Genomic DNA, 24,081 nt, shown 5'->3' with positions numbered 1-24,081 from the left:
GTGTTATGCATATGAATTTTTATAACTTCATGAAGTTACTATGTAATTAAAATGTATTAAATTATATTAATATATTATATCTGTACGTTATTATAATAAAGAATGAATAAAGTATCTGTGAAACTGATGACAGCAATAACAGGCCAATTCAATGAGAGGTTCAGATGTTTTTTTTAGATAACTAAAAAATAATTTTCAACTTTTCTTTGATTTTCATCTGTTGGTAGTTGCAAAATTCTTCTTCATTGTGTATTAATGTTCTTAGCGTGAATACCACATGCATTTCAATTACATGCAACGGTTTATTCTTGTATTTATGGTAGTCATGAATTTATGGTATTTTAAAACAGCCATCAAATTTAGTGAATCATGACTTTTAAAGCTTAAAATTTTCATTAAATATAAATTTGAGTCCATAAAGATAAAACTCATGAGTTGTTTTTATCAAAATGATTTCACTCCAAAAGTTAATGGCAATTAAAAATTAAATGCAGGTATTTTAATGAATAAAAAAAAATTTCTGAATAGAGTAAAAATTATTGACACCGTGGCTTTCCTTGATTGCTATTAATTCTTAAATTTCTGGAAACTTGGTTAATAGAGGCATTTGCTATTGGCAAGACTGTCATTAATTTGTAAAATCTTCCTTTCATTTCCTGTATTCGCCCATGTATCAGGATGGCCGTGGTGGCAAGAGGAGACGTTGTGGACCACCACCAAGCAAGTGCAAAAAGATTGTGCCACCACCTCGTGAGAGCAACCGTGGATGGCGAGGAGGGAGGAGGCTCCTGCCAACACAAGCCAGCCTTGCTTCAGCCCACTTACTCATATCCCAGTATGAGAAGAAAGAGATGGTGTGCCCCATGTGCAACAGGCACTTCTTGGGTCTGGCTGCCCTCGAGACTCATGTTGCGTGGGTGCACAAAGTGAAAGATGCCAAGCAGCACATTTTGGAGGGAGCTACAGATGGCCAACCATCTGGAAGTGAGTCTATTACTTTATTCAACTGTCTTAATTTATGGATTCATAAAAGAATGGGTGCTAAATCAAATAGAAATGTGAAAAAGTATGGTAATGCGAGTCTTCTTCAGAAATTAAGGCAAAAAATTTGAGAAAATTGGTTCAATGGTTTTGAAAAGTCTGGAGTTTAATGAATAGATAATGCGTTGTAAACATCTCCTATAAGCATAAGCATCTCCAATAGTCCTTTGATTGTTTCAGGAGAATTTTTCACTGTTTACTCAAAATAGTTCTTCATGAACTAACTCCTATTAGGAAGGTTATAACCAATTTATTTTGATAAGACAGGTCCATGGAAAGTTTTTTTTTCTTTTGCTGCATTGTATGCTTTTTCAAATTCTTTGTATGTATGTTTCTTATATACAACAGCCAATAATGAAGTAAAAATTTAAGTGCATAGCATTAGAGTAAGGTGAGCAACTTCACCCAATCAACTTTTCCAATCATATGTTAGCTAGGTGTTGGCAGTGTTTCAAGCTGTTGGTTATTCGATTTGGTTTGGGTGAATGTTTGAAATCGATAGAAAAACAAAAAATATCATGTGCAAAAATTGACATTATTTTCTGTTTCTAAGTATTGAATTATAGTTCCATTAAGCTAGATTTTCACTTATTTTATTAATTTAGTCTTAAATTTATTATACAATTTACTCACCTTCACAATATTCCATATTTGGGCAACTTTAAGGTTGAAGTGTTTTCAGGCTTATTTGTTGACACATATTATAATTTGCATGTTCATTAATTGATTGTTCCCCAATGTGTCTGCAGAAAAACCAAACCCAGCTGCAAGCAACACCCTTCGAGAACTGGTAGCAGGTAGAGGAGTGGGAGGTGTGGTAGTTGGGGCTGGTGTGACCTCCAGTCCTACTCCTTCCCGACGTCTTCCCTGCTTTGTGTGCAAAGAACTGTATTCAGATGTCATCTCACTCAATCATCACATAGCTCAGCAACATTTGCGCCGGAGGCCCGGAGAGGGTGGTGCCGTTCCAGAGATGGACGGGAACTTGAAGAGCCAGATGACCTCGGCACTTGGAGGCCTCCTTGGCAAGGCTCTTGCAAACATGCGCAGCAGGTCTGATGCCAGCTTGTCACTTCAAAAGCCAGGGTTGCCTGCTATTGCCAACAAAAGGTTAGAATTAGATCATAAGTGAACTTTCTGAGTTGTTTTCTCGTTAACATTCTTAGAATCTAGTTTGAAGTTCTTTTGTTTAAATGGTCTGCTAGTCATCCAATGACTGGAGGTTCTTTCTGCTGTTTTTAATGTCATCTTTTTTATTTCCAGTCCATTATTTAGTACCTTTCCCAAGTTAAACCTCTTGAGCAAGTCATTGGATGCGATAAATAAGATGTCGTCCACTGGAGATAGCTCCAACAGGAAGTCCTTCGGGGGACCATCAAGCAGTGAAGGGACAAGTGAAGGTTACAGCCGTGCAGCTGCATCTTCTGACTCTCCTGAGGTGGCTCTGTTCCGAAGGGAAGATGGTTTAGATCCTTCTGAATGGTCTTCTGATGGAGAGGATTCTGCCAAGGGCCAGGAAGCAGAGGGGCAGCTGGATGAAGGCGAAATGCCTAGTTTCCATCACATCTGCCCATTCTGTGGAGACAGGTGAGTTGATTTTCTATAAACTAAGATTGAATAAACTGCCGAAGACAGCCTGTGTGCCAGAGCCACTAACAGGTTTGTGTGGACCGACAGAAAATTTCGTCCAACATTTGTAGGCAAAAGGGTGGAGTGGAGGGTTGAATGATAGGAGGAATTTAGTATTTCAAAATAAATTTGCAAATCTTCTAAGGGAGTATTTAGTTGAATCAATTTTTATATTGATTTATAGAAGTATTATTGCATTCTCAGTTGATTATCTGGAATAAGATGGTAAGCTGAAAACAAAACCAGTCAGAAGTGTATCAGAGTAACTTAAGAAGCAAATGGGATAGTGATAAAAGTAAAAAAAAATTCTTAGAATCTGAAGATTCGCCCATTTAGAAATCTTCCCAACTTCAAATATTGAACTATTATTATATAGGAGGCTCTGTGCTAAAATCACGAGCACAGAAATGGTTATCATAAAGTTTATCGGTAAAAAGTTTCAGTAGATAAGAATTTAAGGACAAAATACGTTATTAATAATTTGGTCATTCTGTCACAAAATTTGTAAAATAATCCCTTTGTCATAAATATGCAATGTCAGCAATTTCTGAGCTAATTTGATATCATTAAAGAGAATATATGCATAGATTACTGGTCAAAAGATAGAAGATTTGCAATGACTATGATATTAATATTTCTATAGATAAAACTTAGCATCTATTTAGCAAATCCAAAATAGAGAGCTGTAAAAGCAAAATTAGGCAAAAGAAAAGGATGAAAGAATTCTTCATGTAAAATAGATGAGATATCTGACTCCCTGCTGTACCAATAAAGTGACCCCATTGACTTACCACTTCTGTATGTGGTACATTGGTATTTAAATATGGTCTCTTCCCATAAGTGGCAAAGATATATTTAGAAATTCTAATTTACAAAGGTTGATAAAAATGACATAAATGAATATGGTAAATTTCCTGGCTTTCAAAATTGTCTTCAAAGTTTGGACAATTCTTTCAAGTCATCTAATACTTAATCTAGAAAATAGAAAATTACTATTAGATATTCAATGGTCTTATAGAAAAAACAGGTACACAACATACACATTGATCCAAAAAAGTAATCTTTTGTTTCTTTATAATGTGATGTAAATAATACAATGTATGCTTCTTCTTTAGTCTAGGGCCTATGGTCCTTGGCCAAATAAAAATGGAGCATATACCAAACTAGTTTGTGCACCTAAATGAACATTAGTTACTCCCAAGTACAAAGATACATTATTATAGTCTTACAGACAGTCCTTTGCAGTATGCCTACCTTTGTTTATGATACCAAAGTCTGTTACTATAATTAACTCCAGAAATGGGAGGTTATCTTACTCCTGAAAATAAGGGAGCTTACCTTTAAAATTGGATATTAAGTAGTGTTTCAGGTATTATAAATGTTGTGGAAAGTTGTTGAACTGGTGACTTCTGGGATATTTTTCCAATAAATAATACTACTCCATACAATGATATGATGAATTGCATGGATGAGACAATGTCATTTGCAAGTAAGTTTAAAAGTAAACTATGCATTTTAAATTTTTGTACAAACACCGTGTTGATGGTAATACACCAGAATGCCCAACTTTCTACTGAAAAATTTTCAAACTTTTGAAAGACTTAAACCCTTTAATGAATGGTTCAAGGTCTCCATCACATGCATAAAAAATGTATGGAGTCGTGGGAGACTCATTTATTGTTGATGCTAACTTGATATATTAACTTCACCGAATTAATGCTCAAGTTTTCCTTGATGGCACTAAAGAGTAAAATATTTCCAATTTTTGCTTTGGAATGTCCAAGAACAAGAGTTAGTGGTATTTGGCAATCCTACTTTTGAAATAGTTCTGTCCTATGAATTGAATGGTGTGTGTTTTTCTTTCATTAAAGCTCTGATTCCTCTCTAGATTTATTAATTAATATGTTTCCCCTCCTCACACAACTTCTTATTCTTCTAGGTTCCAGAGGGTAAGCAGCAGAAACAGGCACATAACATGGGCTCACCGTGACATGACTTGCATGGACATGAGGGTACCTAGGAGTTGTTCCCATGAGAGCTCTGATTTTGATGAACTTCTGGGGCGCGGTAGGAGGGAAGAGGGGGGAGATGGGGGCTCCATTGTCAAGGAGGATTCAGAAGAGTCTCAGGAGACAGGACGGCGCCACAGTCACCATCCGTGCCCTGCATGCCAACTCACATTCCTTCGCCACTCTCAGTTGGAAGCTCACCTGAAACGGGCCCACAATGGCATAGGTGAGGAAGCACACTGGCACATGTCGTTCTTTGGTATTCACTATGAAGTAGTCTTTTCATATCTTAAATCCTATTTTCGTATAGGCGTGGAGCCAGTAATGGCACGTAATGATTAATTATATTTAATCACTGAATCATTGACCTATTTATTCCATGTGAATAACTTGCATCTATGTCCTACAAAATAGACAATGGCCTTAATTGAATGACGAGGGAGACTGGCTCCATTAGTTGGATGAAAATTTTAGGCAGTAATTAAGAACTATTTTTAGTTTGAAAGCAAGAGGGTGGAGAGTTCTAAAAAAAATAAAGGCCTATAACAGTACATTCCAATGTAGTGTTGGTGTGTGATATAACAAGATCAATGGAGTCCTCATGATAAGATTATATTTTTAGTGTTTTTTTCGTAATTGTAAATTATGATTGTTGGACATTAGCACTGTTCAAAGTATTATATTTATGGCCATTAAATAATGTGGTTTGAATCATTTTCCATCTCAGACTTCCTTGGTATTTGAAGTAATCTTCAAGATCAGTAGTTCTAGTTGGACTATAAGTGAAAATAAAAATCATTATACTGTCATTATAAGGTCAATCAATACAAATTAAATAGAAAATTTTTTGAATACATTTGTTTTTTCTTGAAAATTCTGGGTCAGTACGTATATTAATATGCGTCTTGTTTTAAAGAAAGCACTTCCAGGTGTTTTTATCTTATTATTTAATGCATATCTTTGATTCTTATAGATTCACCATTGCCCGATAACTCTGACTCAATGATGGAATGCCCTATATGCCGAGAGAGCATGAATAACTTCCTGAAGTTGTGCAAGCATGTCAAGACAAAGCACAGGTCAGTCACTTTTTATGGGATAAACTGTGTGTTGTTCATTTTGACTGTATTTTCTCTAATTAGCTTGCGTAATTTCCTCTGCGTTACCCAGTAAGGTGGAGAAATTCATAACAATCAAGTTTTTTATGATAATACTAATGTCAACAAGAAAATGGTAAATGGTTGTGTGTAAGATTTGTAACAATAGGAAAGTTAAAATGGATTAATAAATGATTGATGCCATTATTAAAATACCTAATTCAATTGCTGCATATAAAAATTATTACTCATTAGATATTAATTCTTAAATTGCAAATAAGTTAAAAGTGCAAAATACATTTTCAGCATCTTGTACATGTTATGAGTCTTGCTAGATTAGAAAGTCTGGATATGGCATAATAATAGGATTTTTTTTAAATTTTCGGTTATAGATCTCGCTTGTCAATCTTAGGGGTATGTTGCTGAAAAACTCTACTAAACAAAACCATAATTGGGTTACCTTTAAATATGTGGACAATTGGGAATTGTTTATATTCCATGCTATCTATGAAATGAATTAGTCTTTATTTTTGCTTAAATCTTTGAATTTTTATGCAATTACTCCATCTTCTACTGTTAAAACCTCATGAAATAGCTGACAACTATGAAAGAAGTGATCATTATCATGTTTTAATGTTGGCATTTAATGTACCCTGTGGTTATATTGCATATTTCCACAGTGCATTTTGAAAACAATGCCACCATACAAAGTTATTATTAGTTTAATTGCCTATGATTTGATGAAGTGCTGAAGGGAAAAACTTCAGCTGTTGAAATTAACTAAATGGACTGCATTTGAGCTGAAATAAAGGATTTTGGATTTTAGTGTAGTTGTTTTGATAACCAACCAAAAGTTGATTGGTTTTAGTCCAAGAAATAATTTATTACTGAATTTTATAAAAATAATAGTTACCATTTCATCATTTGAAGCGTGAGCTTATGCATTTTTTTATTTCTATAATTATCCTATGAAATAATTGTCTGAGCCATTTGTTTATTCTGTGGGAGAATACCATAGAAAACTCTATTACCCAATTCCATCACGATGTCAACATCATAATATTCTAAGCTCCAGAAAACCTTTTTGGTGAATTAACGCTTAATTCCTTAAATTTTTTTAGGATAAGATTATAATTTTCAATGAATTTTTGTCTCTTTAGGGAATGGAGTATCAACTGCTTTACTACGGAAATGCATCACCATCTTATTTTAAGAAAAGAGTCACCAGAAGAATCTATGGTTATAAGGAAGAAGTTTTTGGTTAAAATGAAAGGTTAGTAAGATCCTACTAGCTACCAGAACATAAATACTTCCAATTTCAAATACAAATTTTTGCTCATCAGCAATTATGCATTTGTTGACACAAGATGTTCAAGTGATAATTTCAATCATTTGAAATGTGTGCGAGGTGGATGTGGACATAAAATTTTATGAATATTTATTCCAATTTGTGTTTTTAAACGGAGGATTTAATATATACTCCATGAGTCATTTTATTCTGGTGTAAATTAAAATTTGGTCGTCCAGGATATGTTTGCCATTAACTTTGAATTAATTGTTTAACTTCCTTTCTCAGCTTTTCCAGTGTTGAGAATGGCTAGTCCAACACCTTCATCAAGGTCAAGCGAAGAGGAGTCATACATGGACCCAGATCCCAAAGGCAATTACCTTTGCTCAGGTATGCCATGAGAACTTTTTAAACATCTTTTGAGAATTTTTACTTACCGAGTTACTTTTCATCTCTATTAAGTATTTTTTATTATACAATTGAATTAATTTATTAGATAATATGCATTTTGTTTTCTGTTTCAACAAATTTATTAGCTTTATTTGAGTGAAAATGTGGTCCTTGAAACATAATTCTAAAATTATAAGGTCATTTTTTGAAAAATCTAAGTTGTAAATAAGGTTTCATGCTACTTCTAAGAATTACCATCGTAAAGGTTGGCTTGTTGGACAACAGTTTTGCCCCCCAGTCTTTGGAGGCATCTTCAGGTCAAAGTGATCTTCATTGCAATTTGACCACTATGTAGGAGACGTTTGCTGACCTGGAGCGCTCTGATTAGCTCTTTCTTGGCAGTGAGGTGGAATTACCCTTTTCCACATCAAAATCAGGGTTTAGCCGTACTCATGGTTGAAATTCTTTGGATTTTTCATCATTATTTCCACCACTTCTTTTATGAGTCTCAGGAAATTGCATTTTTCCCTTGCCAGCACTTTTGTTTGGTCGAACTCAATTGTATATCCTGGTTCTGACTACACATGTGCAGCAATTGCTGAGAGTTGGAACTGTTTCCTTTCCGTGACCTTTTGGTGCTCTTGGGAACCAGGATGCCTAATTAGGTTTGACCAAACAAAAGTAATGGCAAGGGGAAAAAAAACTATTTCCAGAGGCTTATCAGAGAAGTGGTAGTAATATTGAAAAATCCTAAGAAATTCAACTATAAGGATGGCTACACCCTAACTTCCCTATGGAAAGGGGTAATTGTACCTTATCACCAAGAAACAGCCAATCAGAGTGCTCCAGGCCAGCCAGTATCTCCTATATATAGTGGCCAAATTGCATAAAAGATCACTTTGACCTGAAGATACCTACGAGACAGTAATTCCTGGAAGCAGCATGGAACCTTCATCAGATATACATCTCAGAAGCCTTGATTAACTGGTAAATTGGTAAAAATATTCACATGCTGATTTCATTAGCAGAAGTCTTCATCAATAGTTGACACAAGTAGTGTGAATTTAAAGCCAGAATTTGTTAAAAAATAGTCATTAGGGTTAAGAAATGAATAGAATGAATAGAGAGTGAAGAACCTCTTTTAGCCTGGTCATTCTAACTGTCCTTTGCCTTTCTGGGCAACATATTAAAATTTGGTAGTTTGAATACATTCAATCAGTATATAGTTTTTGATGAGCAACAAAAATACATTGTTTTAATATGATGGGTGCAATGTGGAGTAACAGAAGAATGGTAGTGAGCTCAAGTTATAATTTCGAAAGATCTAAATTTTCCGTTTTAAGGTGTAAAATTTCATAAATTGAGAATATCATGTCAGGTATGCATTGATTGGTTTGCAATACTACATGTTTTAAAAGGGATAAGAAATGGTCATGACATATCTTTTTATAATTCTTTTGAAGCATTTGCTTGGCCTTAAGATTGTTATGATAGAAAAACAAGGGTAAAATAAATGGATCACCAGTGCTCCGTGATGATTAACAGTTTGAGTTTTAACAGCTAATGTATTGCTTATGAAAAGCTGGAGAGTGTCTGGAAACCTCTGGGTTATTTGGAGTGAGCCGTGTTGTGTAGGTTGTTTATTAATTGGAGATTGAGAAGATAGGATGACTCAACCCAAAAAAAGTCTTGCTATAATTCGATAGGAAAATGTATTAATTTTAAATGCTGATTGGTTGAATAATTAAAAAAAACATCAAATGGAAAGTAGTAGTGCAAGTCTTGGGTTCTGTGTAAGAAAATAATTTTTGGAAATTGATTTGAAATAAATCACTTAGGTTGTACTTTTCCGCTTTACTTTCTTTCCAATGCGTAGCACGTTTTGACTTAAGTATGTTAGCTTTAGGGCTGTGCAAACATGTCATTGGGTATTCAGCTACATGTATGCCAGGAAGGGAGAATGGACCAGTGCACGTGCGCTTGCAATTTAGTGTTAGTTCTGGTGACATAACATGTACATACTATTAAAGAGCTTTTTAATACTGAATTTCCTTCCTGCCCAGTCATCCTGGACAGAATGAAATGTCTGATGAGGAAACCTGGACCAGTTAGGAAATATTTTAGTTAGTTATGAAAATCCTTATTTTTGTGTCTCAAAAATTCTTCAAGTTGATTACAGATTGGATATATGTGCATTGAAATTAATTAATAATATTGTTTACAAGGATTCAAAGAAGTGGCAACCATCGCACTTATATGCGGTGTTTAATTGAACATATGTGAAGTGTGAAGATACCTTATTAAGATGGAACCATTTGGGTTAGTTCCATTAAAAAACTATGGAAAAGTGCCATTTTGTCACTTCATTGATTATACATTACTTCTGCATTGTTACACCTGAAACTACTGAATGTTGATGAAGTAGTTTCCTAATTTACGGTGAGGTTCACTAATCAAGTCATACTTTCACTCTCCCACACAGTATGTGGCGTCAACTTCAAGTCGCCACAAGGTGTCATCCGTCACCTGAACCTTGAGCACAATTCAAACCACCTAGAGGGAGCCCTTCCCATGCAGAAGATATTCCCAAGGCATGCCACCAAAGAGTACCGCAGCCGCTCTGGGGGTGGCCTGGGAAGTGACATCAAGGCCAAAGCAGAGGCTGCGCTGAGGGAACTCAACCTCTCCCAGAAATTGAAGCTGGGTGCGGTGACTACCACCAAGGGAATGATGACCTCCAAATCAGGTCTATCAAAGAAGTCAACCTCGTCGACATCAGACAGCAATGACCCATCAGTTGCAACCACTTCCAAAGGCTCAGGGAGAGGTCGAGGCAGCGGCAGGAGAGGTCGTGGGAAGAGGGGTGGTAGCCGAGGTGGTATGTCTTCGGATGTGGAAAAGAGCCTCTTCGATGTCTATGAGTTTGAGGATGACGACGATGATCTGGAGGAGACACCATCGAGGGTCGGCAGTGCGGATGGGTCATCACGTGTGGGCAGTGAATGTGGGGATGATGATGAAGATGAGGATGCTGCCGAGGATGATGGGAAGAGTGTCATTGGCAGTGCTGCTTCCATACGGGGAAAGAGAGGCTCTGTTGATTCCTCATCCTCAGATGCCAAGTACTCTTGCAATGCATGTGGCAAAGGCTACAAGTCGCTGACAGCATTCTGGAAGCATACCAAAGGAGTTCGTGGGGCTTGTGTGGGTGGGGGCAGCAGCCCGGGGAGGAGTGGGGAGCGTGGCAGCCAAGAAGGTAGCAGTGGCCCATCGGTACGCAAAGCCTCGGGAAGTCGCAAGGGGGGCGGTGTGAAGGAAGACGAGGATGCCGTCTCCTCAGATGTGGAGAGTGAAGTTGGGGGAACCGTAAGGGTTCTCCGCAGGCTCCGGGGATCGACTTCGGGGGCGTCGGACATTGGGGGTACTGAGGGATCCACTGAGACTCTGCACTCTTCCGAGGCAGTATCAGAAGCCGCACCAAAGAGGGGGGACAAAGGAGGTGGCCGTGGGGGAAAGGGAAAGAGGAAGGGCGGCAGTGCAGAGGAGGAGAAGAAGTCACTCTTCCCGGGAGGGGAAACGGTCAGGACATATGGGGGAAAGAGGTCAGCTAAGCAGCATGCCGAGGAGCGTAGGGGTCGAGGCGGTGGAGGTGGAGATGATGGTGAGAGTGCGGGAGGGAGCAGGAGGTCGCTCGGAGCATCCGAGGCTGCCTTTGATGCTCTCCGTGGGGGTGGGTCCAGTTGATGACCATTGAGGGGGTTTTGACCCCATCAAGTCATCAATCTGTGTGTGGGACCATTACTGGTAGGACAGGGCTGCCAGTGAAGAAGGTGTGTCTGTGTGAGTGTATGTGCACAATTGTCCCCTTTTCCCTACCTCCACGGGAAGCAGTTGGACCCTTGCGCACTAGATGTGCCTCATGAATTGCTTCTCTGGGCAAGAGGACATGTCATGTTACCTCAGCGTCCCTTAAACGTCTCTTTGACTTATTATTTGGAGTGAGTGGTGTAAATACTGTGTGAATTGCCGAGAGAAACTCTGAAAAGGGGTGTGGAATCTTGTATATTTTAGCAAAGAATGGAAAGTAAAGATCCACACTCCCGTGTTTGTTTTCCTTTGCTTACTTTTTCGCAACACATATATTCTTGTATGAAGGGGCGAATGCTTTAACAGTCTCCTTACGATGAGGATGTGTGTATGGACATTAGAACACTCCCCAAGTTTTCTGTTGAGTCACACAAGAGTTTGGATTATTTAGGGATGCAAAAGTGATAAAGCCGAGTGAGAAGTGTTGTCTCCTCCTTTGGGCACGCAACACTTTTGCGCTTGGGTTCTTTCCTTAGGTTATTTTTTAGTCAAGTGATGAAACAGGATTTTTTTTAACCAGGTTTGTCATTCTTTGATTACTGCCAACATGTGCCTTTGTGTAAAGAATAAAAACTGACCAAAAAAATATCTGATTGATGCTCCCATATTGGGAATATATCAGCAAAGAAGTAATCTTATCTTAAATGATGATAAGTAGTTTATATAAATATATATTATATATAATATGTAGTTGAGTGCTAGTCTGAGCAGAATTATCCCCATGAGCCGTCCAGCTTGATGACACTGGCGGGAATTCTTTCTGATCATTATGTCTTGGGTTCGCTAAAACACAAAGAGGAGTGATTCATTCAATATGTTGCTGGTATGTTTTTGACAAAAATGAATCAAAACTTGAGTTAACGTTTTGAATCTTTCATTGAGTGAATTCTTTGTTAATTCTCCTTAAGTTTCCAATGAAAGGTATTTTATAGAAAAAATTTTTGGTTCTCCACCTGTAAAAAAAAAAATTGAATACTCGAAGACTGTTTTAATATTCCTATTGTGTGTATAATGTCCATATTATGTGTATGATATGTTTGAATAGGGGAGTAGTTTAGTTAATCCATAGAGTGGTCACTATGATTATAACAGTTGATTGTATTTTTCATCTTGACTACAAGCATTTATGTAATGTAAACATGAATACACATTGCAAAGTATTTCTAAAATATTATTTTATAATTATTTACCTCCAGTCCATAATAAATGCCTAATTACATAGTCTTTAAGTTAAATGACGCTTCGCATATTAGAATTTGTTTACTCGCTGTACATTGTGAGTGGAACAATTTCATTCAATTTTTCACTGGAAATGTCCAACATACATAATAATGAAGGAAGTAAATTCAACATATTATGGTTGGTGGATACAAGCCCTTTCATAACTTAATACACAATGCATGTAAATACATCATCGAAATATCACATGAATGGGATTCAAGCACTAATACCTCAGTCTCTGATGGATGCATTAGCTAAGCCTTCCACTGGTGGAATCAAAGGCATGTGAGGAAGTTAGAAAATGGTTTATTCAAACATAGAAGAAACAATCAAGATTTTGTAAGATTTAAATTAATTTCAGTGCAATGTTATGTAAAGATCTGTGAAATTGCTAGAATTAGAAGCTCATATTGGTTCGGATTATGTCCTTCAACCATAATCAACCGATGAGAGTCAACTTCACCAGAACTTGAGAAATTTTATCCAAGTGAAATTCTAAATTTGAAATGTTCTGATATCTTCATGCATTTTGCATCTTTTGCTAATGATCACATTAGTTGTTACCAATTCATGCTTGAGAAACCCTATTAGGTATATCATGGGACCTCCGCAGTTGAGTGTTTTGTGTAAAAAAACCAATGCTGGATGGTTGCACAATTTGGAACTGTATCCATCTATCCAACATCGGACTTCTCCCTTCTGCTTGATCACTACCATGATTACACCTCATACTGCAGCAGATGCATAATGCATTGCTTCTCCTTTCAGCCTGTATGGTTGTGAAACTGGTGTAGGCATATCTGAGATCATAATACTCCTTTTTTCATGAAATAATTATCCAGACATAACCTGAGTGAGTTGAATCTTTTTGCTTTCTGCTCAAGTCACACACTTTTTGCAATATTTACAGCGCAATTTATTTGGCATCTATGAACTGTGGTTGTATTTGAGGTAATATATACATTACATTTGGCATAATTGATAAACCTATTTGAATCTTTCTATGTATTAATAATTTGTGTCAAATTAAATAGCATTTTTTTATATTAACTAGTCCCGATGCTCATCAAAAGTGCGAGGGCATGGCATCATTGGATTTTTTTAAAATCTTGACTCCAAATATTTAAGGATGAACAGTGCTTGTTGTGATGAGCTTTTTTAATAATTCTTTTCATTCATTTTTAACATTTACCCGTTTTATTCAATCTCCTATGGGAAGGTACAGGAGAACCGGGATGTTCTCTCAGGAACAGTTCTGTAAGAAAATCTTTCTATAGGGATTGTATTAAACATCAGTCACATTACTCGTATGGAGACTTCAAATGTAAGACACCTGAAGAGCATTAATTGCAGTAACAAATTTGCTCCTATTAAATTATTTTTTACCTTGGCTAATACTAAAGACTGTTTTTAACATGTAGAAATATTTTCCACAAATGGTACACAAGAGTATATTTTAATTATTCTTTTAAATACAAATAGAGTTCATTGAAAAGGTTCATGGTTTACCTGTCCCACCAGGCACCTCTTGTGCAATTTTACATTTTGAAAGTACTTGATTTCCCTTGTACTGAGCAGTCTGATACATTTGGGACAATATTTTTTCACTTATAGACAGTTCACCGGGGTATGGTGCTCTACGATTTTTACGATTGCGTTTGGACGGCAAACTTAGAGGGGGGTTCAAATTTTGTAAATTTCCACCCCCCTGGTGTAGGTACAGAATGAAGTCAACCTCAGATGTTAGGCCTTGCGTGCTCAGAGAAATATGCGATCTACTTGGAAAGGGCAGCATTGATTCTCACCTACGATATTTATGAGCTGTCTTACCACAGTCGAAATAATCTTAAAAAGTCTCAGGAGTTGGAATTATCGCTCGGTCGTGGATAATAATTTGTACCAAGGATTAACTTTGGTTGGGAGCATGAAGTTGTTGGGTCCTAATGACACCGCGTAAACTCAATCATAATCAGCCATGTTAATAGCAGAAAGTTTGATTTTCGTAACTCACTTTGAACTCGACGGCGATAATAAATTTAATATACAAAATATTTTTCAAAAATCATGCAAAGAATTTATGATCTAAAGTTATTAATTGATTATTTGATTAATAAAACCAATTATTAATTGCTTTAAATGTTAACAAGTAATTTTGAAATTTAACAAGGTCATGTCATGTCACATGACTTCAGTCTTCGGCGGTTACTTGGATGTTGGAATGGACTGCTCCAACTCGCACGTTTCTTTTTGCTTATTATTTGGTGCTTTTAATGCATTTTTTAAATCAATAAGCTTGTGGTGATTATCCAACTCTTTGATTATTCGCTAATTACTTCAAGATTATCAGGTATTTAGTGCTATTGCTGTCAAACAGCAGTTTGTGTAAAAGCGAAGTTCAAGTAAGTGTTTGTCTCCGAAGGAAAACATTTGACGGAAGCTACTCGGGTTCACAAACAGTTCTGAAGTTTTAATATGTGTCGTGCAATTCCAATGGTTATATTTCCAACGCCTTAGGTTGTGTTCCATATGCTCACCAATAGCATATTCCGTGAACCGTTGACGAATTACCTCGGTGACGGAGTCGCCTGCCGGAAGTGCCGGGAACGGTTTCATCGATCATTCAGTGAGAGGGGTATGTATGTATTTTATTATATCGATGATCGAATATATTTCTCACTTTGTTTCCATAAGTCAACGTATTTTATTAAGGGTTTACTATTCGAAGCACACATCGGATTCTGCAAATGCATTATTAATTTATTCGTATGATTTTTCCATGGACAACTTGGGGGATGTATTTTTCAATGAGATGATTTTCCGTCAAATTCTGTCACTGTTATTACTTATAAAAACACTAGATCAGGAGTGCTCGTTCCATCTTCAGGTAGGTGAATAAAAGCGTGGAAAAGCAAAGAAAAGAGATAGCAGCAGGGGAAGATGAAATTACAGTGGAACTGATAACAAATCTATGCTAAGTCCTAAGTTGATAGTTAAACATACTAGTTTTTAGTATTTGGAAATATGAAAAGAACAGGGAAAAGATTTTACTCGCACAATATTTAAGAAATGTGAAAAATTGCCGTAAAAGTAAGTAGGGCATCACGTTATTCAATGTAACATATTAAATTCTCGCCCTTATTTTACTGAAATGAACAAATATCTGTGCTGATGTGATTAGAATAGAACTATTTCATGCATTGAGAGGTTTCAGTATATTCAGTTCATAAAAACTGATTAGATTGTTTTAAATGAAACTTAAGGATTCCTAATGTAAATTTTATTGTGGGAGTAGAGTAGTGTCTTCAAGATGACTTCTGGGATAATGATGCACTCTCAGTTAAATTATTCAACTTGGTTTTACATAAAGCAATGTAAATATTGGAAATGGGGGAACTATTGTTCATAAATCGAAACAAGGATTTACGTATGCAGATAATTTATCTCTTTCGCTCGAAATATGAATGACAGTAAGGAAAGAGTCTGAAAAGGAAATATTCACGAGGTTGACAGTTTACCTAGGAGAGCCGCTACCCGATAAATTACAAACCTTGCCCAAAGGCATCCCCGGGAATGGCAACGACAACTTCGGGTTGGGTTCGTCATCAGGGATATCAAATTTTGTCCCCCCCCCCCACCTCGACTTGAGGCGAAAAAGTCGGCCCACCCAGATCACTCCGAATGAATGTCTCCAGCGGAGAAATGTCTGGTCCCAAACCCCAAAGCATTTCCTCACCTAAGTCTTCATGATTCTTGCAACACGAATTTGAACATGACCGCGATTGACTTGATCCCAGACTCGTGCACGTCGTCTTAAGGCTTCCTAAATTGTTCAGCGAAAAGGGTCCCGAAGGCTATCAGGGTGGCCACTCATTTTGAAATTATAAAACCAATTAATTAATAATCATGGTAATTAAATATTTAATTAAAAATAATCAATTATATGAACGAACGTCTTTAAGGATATTTGATAAGTTCATGTTTCATAGAATTTATTTATCAGGTATTCTACCGGTTAAGGTAGGTTTTTGGATGGATCCAGGTTCTAAATAAATATTTTGTGACTCCTGACAAAATACAAAATCCAGTATCCTACTCTACTTCATCTCTGAGTACTTCCATCCTCCCTTCATCTCGTCCAACATGCCTATCCTGTTCCTTCCCTTTCCTCGTTTGCCGAGCATTCTCCCCTCTATTAGCTTCTTCAACATCCCACTGCCGGTCAATATCCCCTTCATCCACTTTTCCTGCCTCCATAGGATTTCTCCCAACACACCCCTCTCTTCGCCCACCATAACAAGTACTTCCTCGTTTGTTTTCTTCTCTGTCCATTTCACCTTCTCCATTCTTCTCCACACCCACATTTCAAAAGCCTCCAATCTACGTCTATCCTCCTGCTTCAATGACCACGTTTCCGCTCCGTACATAGCTACGCTCCATATCAAAGTTTTTACGAGTCTTTTCTTAATATCCTTTCTCAACGTCCCTGTCATCAACTCCCTCCTTGTGAAAGCCTCTTTGCCTAGCGCAATTCTTCTCCTTACGTCCCTACTACTTTGACCGTGTTGGCCCAAAACACTTCCGAGATACGTAAACTGTTATGCCTCCTCTAGTTTTTGCCCTCCTATTTTAATGTTTAGCTTAGCCTTTTTCTTTCTAGAAAATCGCATAACCTTTGTTTTATTAATATTGATTCTCATCCCATACCTGTCGCACTGAATTTCCAATTCACTAAGCAATGCTTGCAGCCCCTTGGCTGACTGACAAACTAAAGCTTGGTCATCAGCAAACCTAACTGATTTTACGAATTCCCCGCCCACTTTCATTCCTACCTCGAGTTCTTCCCATGTCTCTTTAATCATTTCTTCTGCATACAGGTTGAACAGCAACGGTGATAATGGGCATCCCTGCCTTACACCTCTTCCTAACACTGCCCATTCGGACTTCCCGTTTCCCACCCACACCTGAGCAGGCTGAGACATGTACAGGTTGCGGATTAGCCTCCTTTCCCTCCAATCTATTCCTATTTTTTGCAATAACTAATTAGTTTTTTCCCAATTCACTCTATCAAACGCTTTTTCGAAATCTACGAAACAGGCCAATACCTCCTGGTAGTGTTCTATACTATATTCCTCTCGATTAATAATCTCATTACTGCAATGGCATCACGCGTACCTCTCCCCTTCCTAAACCCAAACTGATCATCCTCTAAGTAATCATTTGTCCTACTCTCTATCCTTTTGTTTATGATCCTGAGAACAACTTTAGCTGTGTGGGATATCAAACTTATTGTCCTTTAGTCCTCATCGAATAGAATATAATATATAAAATAGAATAAAATTGTTTCCAATCCAAAGCTTCTTCCGAAAATTCGATTGTTTTCTTGTTTCCTTGATGGTATCTGAGCTGTTTTCTGCATTGAGAAAACAGTTAATGATATGGCTGCAGTTTCTCCCAGTCGTTTTCGCTTTAACAATAGCAACATACAAGGTGCGTTCCAAAAGTAATACAATTGAATTACCCGCGCCGCTCCTGTTTGTCTGAGTGAAATCGAACCACTTAAAGTAGGTGGGAGGACCCTAAACTTTGCTGCAAAACCGGCCTCAGTGCTTTCCAAGCTGTGGAAGTGAGGTCAGTTATTGTAAAGCTCTGCGCGCCGACCGTGTCACGAAAAAAATGGAGGTGACGATCGAACAACATTACGCGATTGCTAATTTTTTTGATAGACAAAAAATTCTCTGGAGGAGACTAAATAAATGATTGGTGAGGCTTACGGGGACTCTGCTCTGTCCTATTCACAAGTTTCGAGGTGTTTAAGGCCTTAAAGGAGGGCCGGGAAGAGGTTCATGCCAAACAAACTCTCTGAGCGGCCCTCAACCAGCATAACCGACAGCAATGTGGCTCGTGTTCGACTATTGCTGCACTCTGAGCGTCGATTGAGTATCAAGATGGTTGCCAATGAACTGAACTTGTCGTTTACTGTTGTGTTTCGCATTGTTACTGAAGATTTAGCGATGAGTAAAGTGTGCGCAAAGCTCGTGCCCAAGTTGTTTGCCACAATGCGCTACGAGTCCGCGAGTTCCGGGTAAAACCCCAGGTGCCAACGTTGCCCCACCCCTATAGTCCCTGACATCGCCCCAGCAGATTTATTTTTGTTCCCTCGGATTTATGCAGTCCTGAAAGGAACTCGTTTTTCATCCATAGAAGAGATCCAATTAGCCTTGAAGAAGACCTTGCGAGAGGTCCCAGAAGACGCCTTCCAGGGCGCGTACCGATCATGGCCGAGTCGCTGGAAAAAATGTGTAGAGGCCCAAGGACAGTACTTTGAAGAATTTAAAGTGGGTGTGCAAATCTGTACAATAAATTACCCAAAAATTACTGCGCTAGTTTGTCGAAACGCACCCTGTATATAACAATCAAGATAGATAAGATGACCTGTTTGTCATTCATAAAAATGTTGTAGCATTTATCATGCGTCCAAATATTTTACAAGGCTTTTAGCATAATGGTTAGATTTTTCGGTTGCAGACCTGAGGAACCCAGGTTTAATTCTAGTTGTTGGAACTGAACTGCCCTCAATTTAAACTGCGGTTTTATGAGTTTTGGTGGTTATGCAGAATTATCATAGATTATTAAGGCGTGCAAGGCTATGCATCGATATCCGACCGTGAACCGTTTTTCTTCCTGTTTCTCCATCTATTTTCTTCCAGGCCGCCGATCCCCTTCCAGATTCTCCCCTCGCCTTCCATAGCCTCATTGGAAATGCATGGAGGCGTATTGGAGTGGAATAATCCGCTGTCCGATATTTGCATCTCCCTCCGGGGTTTTGGGACGCACGCCTTCACCCTTTGAGTAACAAAGCAGGAGAGGGCGGAATGTATTGTGGGTGGTGAGGAGACGGAAAGATTCGAATCTTAGAATTGTATGAGTTGGCTGATGTGGCAGCACGTTGAAATGATAGGGATATTATTTTTTTATACCCTTTGTGTGAGATTGTGCAAAATAATATCAGCAAACGTCCATTTCCATGGAGTTTTAGCGGACCTTTACTATTAAAAGAAGCTTATCTGCCATTAATTTTGCGGCACTGTGGGAAAAAAGTAAACTCAAGCCAAATTAAATTCTCTTGCGAAAGATGAAAAATACATAAAGAATGATACTATGAAGATTTAATATTTTTGCATATTTTACTGTCTTATCAAAACTTTCCGGAATTTGGTTCGCCTACGATTGAGCTCAAGAGTATCGGCCCGGCAAGTCGAAAGATTTGGCGTTCAAGTCTCGGTCACGGAAATATTTTTGCGCTTGTCATCTGCTCGATTCCGCCTTCCCCACCTCTCCTGTGTTCGTCTTTTATTTGTTCCTTTTCCTTATGCCTACATATCCTTATTTTTCGTCACTAACACCCCGTTCCGGGAGTGCGCCTGCTGCCTTCCTTGAATAAACAAAATAAATATTTTAGGTCTATGCGAGGTGAGATGGAAGGATAGCGGCTATTACTGGAGTGATAAGTATAGAATAATATACAGCGGCGGGGATGAGAGCCAACGAGGGGTTGCCATAGTATTAAATGAAGAGGTAAGAAGAAGCGTAGTCAACATGGAACAGGCAACGGATAGAATATTACTAGTAGAGATAAAAGCAGAACCGACGACCTTGGTCATTGTTCAAGTACAGGGTTCGTCCGGAAAATAAGTGTACTGAGCTCAGGAAAAAAAATTTATTACACTTTTACATATCTTAAGCTAATATTCCTCAAAATAGGACCCTTGTGAGTCGATACACTTGTTCCAGCGGCGTTCCCATTCCTGGAACGCTCCCGCGAAGGCATCATCGGGAACCTCTCGAAGACTCGTCGTCGACCTCTTCTCTGCCCTCCACGAACATCTTGTGCCACCGAAAGATCATGTTTCTGGACATGGCTGACTCCCCGTAAGCCTGGTTAATTATACCGACAGTTTCGGTAGACGATTTCCCAAGCTTTACCTCAAATTTGATGGAATAACGCTGCTTCGGCATCGCGTTCCGTGACGTGGGTCGAGCGTGGAGGTTCGCGTTAACAGAGCTCCTCACTACACCACAGCTCAGAGCCGACTACCTTTTTCAGCGTCGCTTGCCAACATACCCCCCTCCAATCGCAGCCCGTCAGAGCGGTGCTGGGCGCGCCTGGAACGGCGCGCCCAGCCCAGGAGTCAGTACACCTATTTTCCGGACGAACCCTGTATGCATGCCACCGAGCAATCATATGGAAGAAGAGATCGATAGGATAAACGAACAGTTAGAGGACATAATCGAGTGTGTTGCTGCAGGAAAACATTTGATAGTGATGGGGAATTGGAATGCGACGGTAGGCGAAGGAAGAGATGGTGATGAGGTGGGGGACTACGGTTTAGGCACGCGGAATGACCGCGGGGAGAAAGCAGTTGAGTTCTGCAGGAGAAAGGGGTTAGTTATCACCAACACTTGGTTTAGACATACTAGTACCAACAGGCTGTAGAGGAAATCATGAAAGATGGTAAAGAGCTAAGTACTATCGAAGAAAAATGGGAATGTATCAAGAAAGGGTTATCTAAAGCTGCAAAAGACACTATTGGAACCGTTAACGCGAAAAGAATTAGGAAACCTTTGATCACGGATGAGATGATTGCGAAGATGGATGAGAGGAGAAAATGGAAGAATTTAAATACAGAGTTAAGCAAAATGAAGTATAAAGAGTTAAATAATAAATTGAGGCGGGCAACAAATAAAGCAAAACAAGCATGAAGAAGAAGTAGATTGGAGAAAGTATTTTGAAGAGAATAGAAATAGATTGGAGGGACCGGAGGCTAATCCGCGACCTGTACATGTCTCATATTGCTCAGGTGCGAGTGGGGAACGGGGAGTCGGGAAGGGAAATGTTAGGAAGATGTGTTAGGCAGGGTTGCCCATTATCACCGTTGCTGTTCAACCTGTATATAGAGGAAATGATTAAAGAGGATTTCATATGCTCCCTATCCCCAAACACGCCTCCGAACACAATACTCCCTTTGATAAATACTATAGTGTATCTATCTTAGCATCCCTCCCACCCTCTGATCCTCCACCGAAACTCAAAACATTAGAGTAATCCTTCATCTGACTCTTGGAATCCTGGAATTGACCTGGAATTAATATTAGGCATTAATTACCCTGATCCAAACATATTTTCATCCCCCCTCTACCCCCCATCACCTTCCACATTTTTTCCCACCCTTCTAAAAATCCCCTTTCTATCGCTTCCCCTTCCCTTTCTATAGCTTCGCTAACCCTTCCCTTCCAAAATCTCTTCCCACGTTCCCCTTCCATCCATCGTTCCAGCCCTGGTGTTCCCTGCAGTTCTGTCCCTCTCTTCCTTGAGGAAAGTGGCTGCGACCACCGGAAATGTGAGTCTCTTTTTTGTGTGTTTCTGTGTTTTTGTCTGTGTCCACTAGTGCTAAATTTAATACATTATATGAAAGGATACATTTTATGTAAGGATGCATTATATATAAGGATTTAAACCACCGCCAGTGTGTGGCAGGGGTGAATTCACACCAGAATAATTTTACCCGAACATGATCCTACTGCGGTCGACTAATGTTATTATGATCCCCTATCGTTCATGGAAAAATGACTCCTTAAATAAATCTGTTCTACACTTAATCTCTTTAATTTTATTAACATGATCTCTCCTACCGTAGTGCGATGGGGGTAATAATACATTTTCAACATCATTGCTAAAGAGACCTCCTTCCAATGTATGAAAGAGTTTCAATCTCTAATTTAAGCTTCACTCTTTGAGTGATTCCCAGCCTAGCCCCTCTAATAATTTGGATACACTACTAAGTTTATCAGAAAAACGATTTATAAATCTAGCTCCTCTACGCTGCGCGCGATCCAATTCGGTAATTTATCCACCTTCGTGAGGATCCCATGTAATGGCAACATATTCTAAATAAAGCCTAGCCAACGACAGATAACGTGTGTCTTTGACCTTTTGATCACATGAACGCAAAAAAACTCGGATGTCCTGGGTCTTTCCTAGTCTTTCTATCTCCCCTGGTGAATCAAGGAGTTTCCAATCCGACATCCCTGTCATCTCTCTTCTCGTGTATTTTTTTACAAATCGGGTTGAATTTCTCCGAATCTTCCTATTTTTTTAACGTTTCCCGTCACTCCTATGGATCCCAAATTATGGCGGCGCATTTATAATGTGGCCTTATTAAAGTAACGCCTTTTTCTTACCTTTACATTATATTTTCCTGCTATCCGTCATACGCTGACCCGCATTTTCTTCTATTGTGTGTTCCGTGAAAGGTTTAAAGGAGGCATAGTTAGGGATTGTTCGCTTTTTGGGAGAGGGAGGAGGGCTATTTAATTATGTTTACTGTGGGTGCGGGTCCTGGAAGAATCTTACATAAGATTCAATAAATTAATTTCAGCGATTTTTACGGAATGAAATTTTGATTATTCATGATCACCAAAGAAAATATTTTGCGAATTCTTACTAGTGAAACTCGCTTCAGAATTATTTATACATTTATCAACCTGGAAAATGAGTTTAGAATTATGTATTGTAGTATGTTCTCTAATACTAATGAAATGAAAAACAAGTTATTCATGACTGTAATTTTTTCGGAACAAGTACATTGCAATGTAACCAGTGGATAATCGTTGTGAAAAACGTTTTGGCCAAACTTATGTATATTCTTTTTAAGGTGCATGTTAGGTGCATTAATTATTTCGCCTATAATTAGGTATGTTGGTGGGGGGGGTTCTTAAAAAGGGACCGATCCTTAAAGGGTGTTTAAGGGGTAAAAAAAGCTGAAAATAACCTACGCAAGGGACTTCGGAGATACGAGTTCTAAACCATGCGATTGGAATTTTCGAAAACGCCATTTCAAGTACCACTCAGAATTCACTATGAATCCTTACTGGGCAGGAAATTGATAAGTATCTAGCTTTCCAAGGATACGCGAAAGGTAGGAAGGCGGTCGTACTCATGCGAATGGAAAATCGGAACACTTGAGCACGCCACGCGTCTTGCGGAGGGATATGGCTTTTCCATTGCAGGTTGTTTTGGCCTATCAATCAAAGAAACGAGCAGACGACTAAATGTGGGGTCGGACCTCACGCTGGTATGTTTCTCCCTATTATGTTGGTTCCGGCATACCATATATCACTGTACATATCAATAGTAAGCCATCGATATGATTACGCAATGATGCAGGATGGTCAAGAGTATATTTTCGCTACAGGATCGTTTTCTTAGCGTCTATGGTCTATAATAGACGTGCAACCAACATATATGTAGATGATAAGCTTCATTTTCCGTTGGACTAAAGCAATTCTTCTAATGAAGGGTTGGATAATATATGCCGTAAGTATTACGAAAGCAAAGCTTCCCCACCAAAGAATGCGACTGAAGCTTGTTTATCGTGCATGTATAATACTCGGAAGGGTTATACTCATATCACAGACTGACTGATGTCGCAAGAGATTGCGATGGGAGCATCAAATTTCGATCAGGTGTTCTGAAATTTTG

At 38.5% G+C, this 24,081-nt stretch overlaps 1 protein-coding gene across 1 annotated transcript in view; it reads left to right on the top strand.

Annotated features, from left to right (window-relative positions):
* The window catches only part of LOC139696273 (uncharacterized), a 35,575-nt gene extending 23,100 nt beyond the window's left edge, over positions 1–12,475 (top strand). Inside the window, exons 4-11 of the mRNA XM_071594966.1 lie at positions 678–984; positions 1,791–2,151; positions 2,305–2,628; positions 4,610–4,905; positions 5,653–5,758; positions 6,937–7,049; positions 7,353–7,454; positions 9,937–12,475. Of these exons, the coding sequence (XP_071451067.1) occupies positions 678–984; positions 1,791–2,151; positions 2,305–2,628; positions 4,610–4,905; positions 5,653–5,758; positions 6,937–7,049; positions 7,353–7,454; positions 9,937–11,198 (2,871 nt within the window). The 3' untranslated portion in view covers positions 11,199–12,475. The remainder of the gene's footprint in view (positions 1–677; positions 985–1,790; positions 2,152–2,304; positions 2,629–4,609; positions 4,906–5,652; positions 5,759–6,936; positions 7,050–7,352; positions 7,455–9,936) is intronic.
* The last annotated feature ends 11,606 nt before the right edge of the window (positions 12,476–24,081 follow it).

This window comes from Hetaerina americana, unplaced genomic scaffold (genome assembly GCF_022747635.1).
Source record: "Hetaerina americana unplaced genomic scaffold, ioHetAmer1.1.p SCAF_7, whole genome shotgun sequence".
NCBI classification, from domain to species: domain Eukaryota; kingdom Metazoa; phylum Arthropoda; class Insecta; order Odonata; family Calopterygidae; genus Hetaerina; species Hetaerina americana.
Note: the sequence above shows the minus strand (reverse complement) of the source record. Positions and strands in the feature narration are given on the sequence as shown.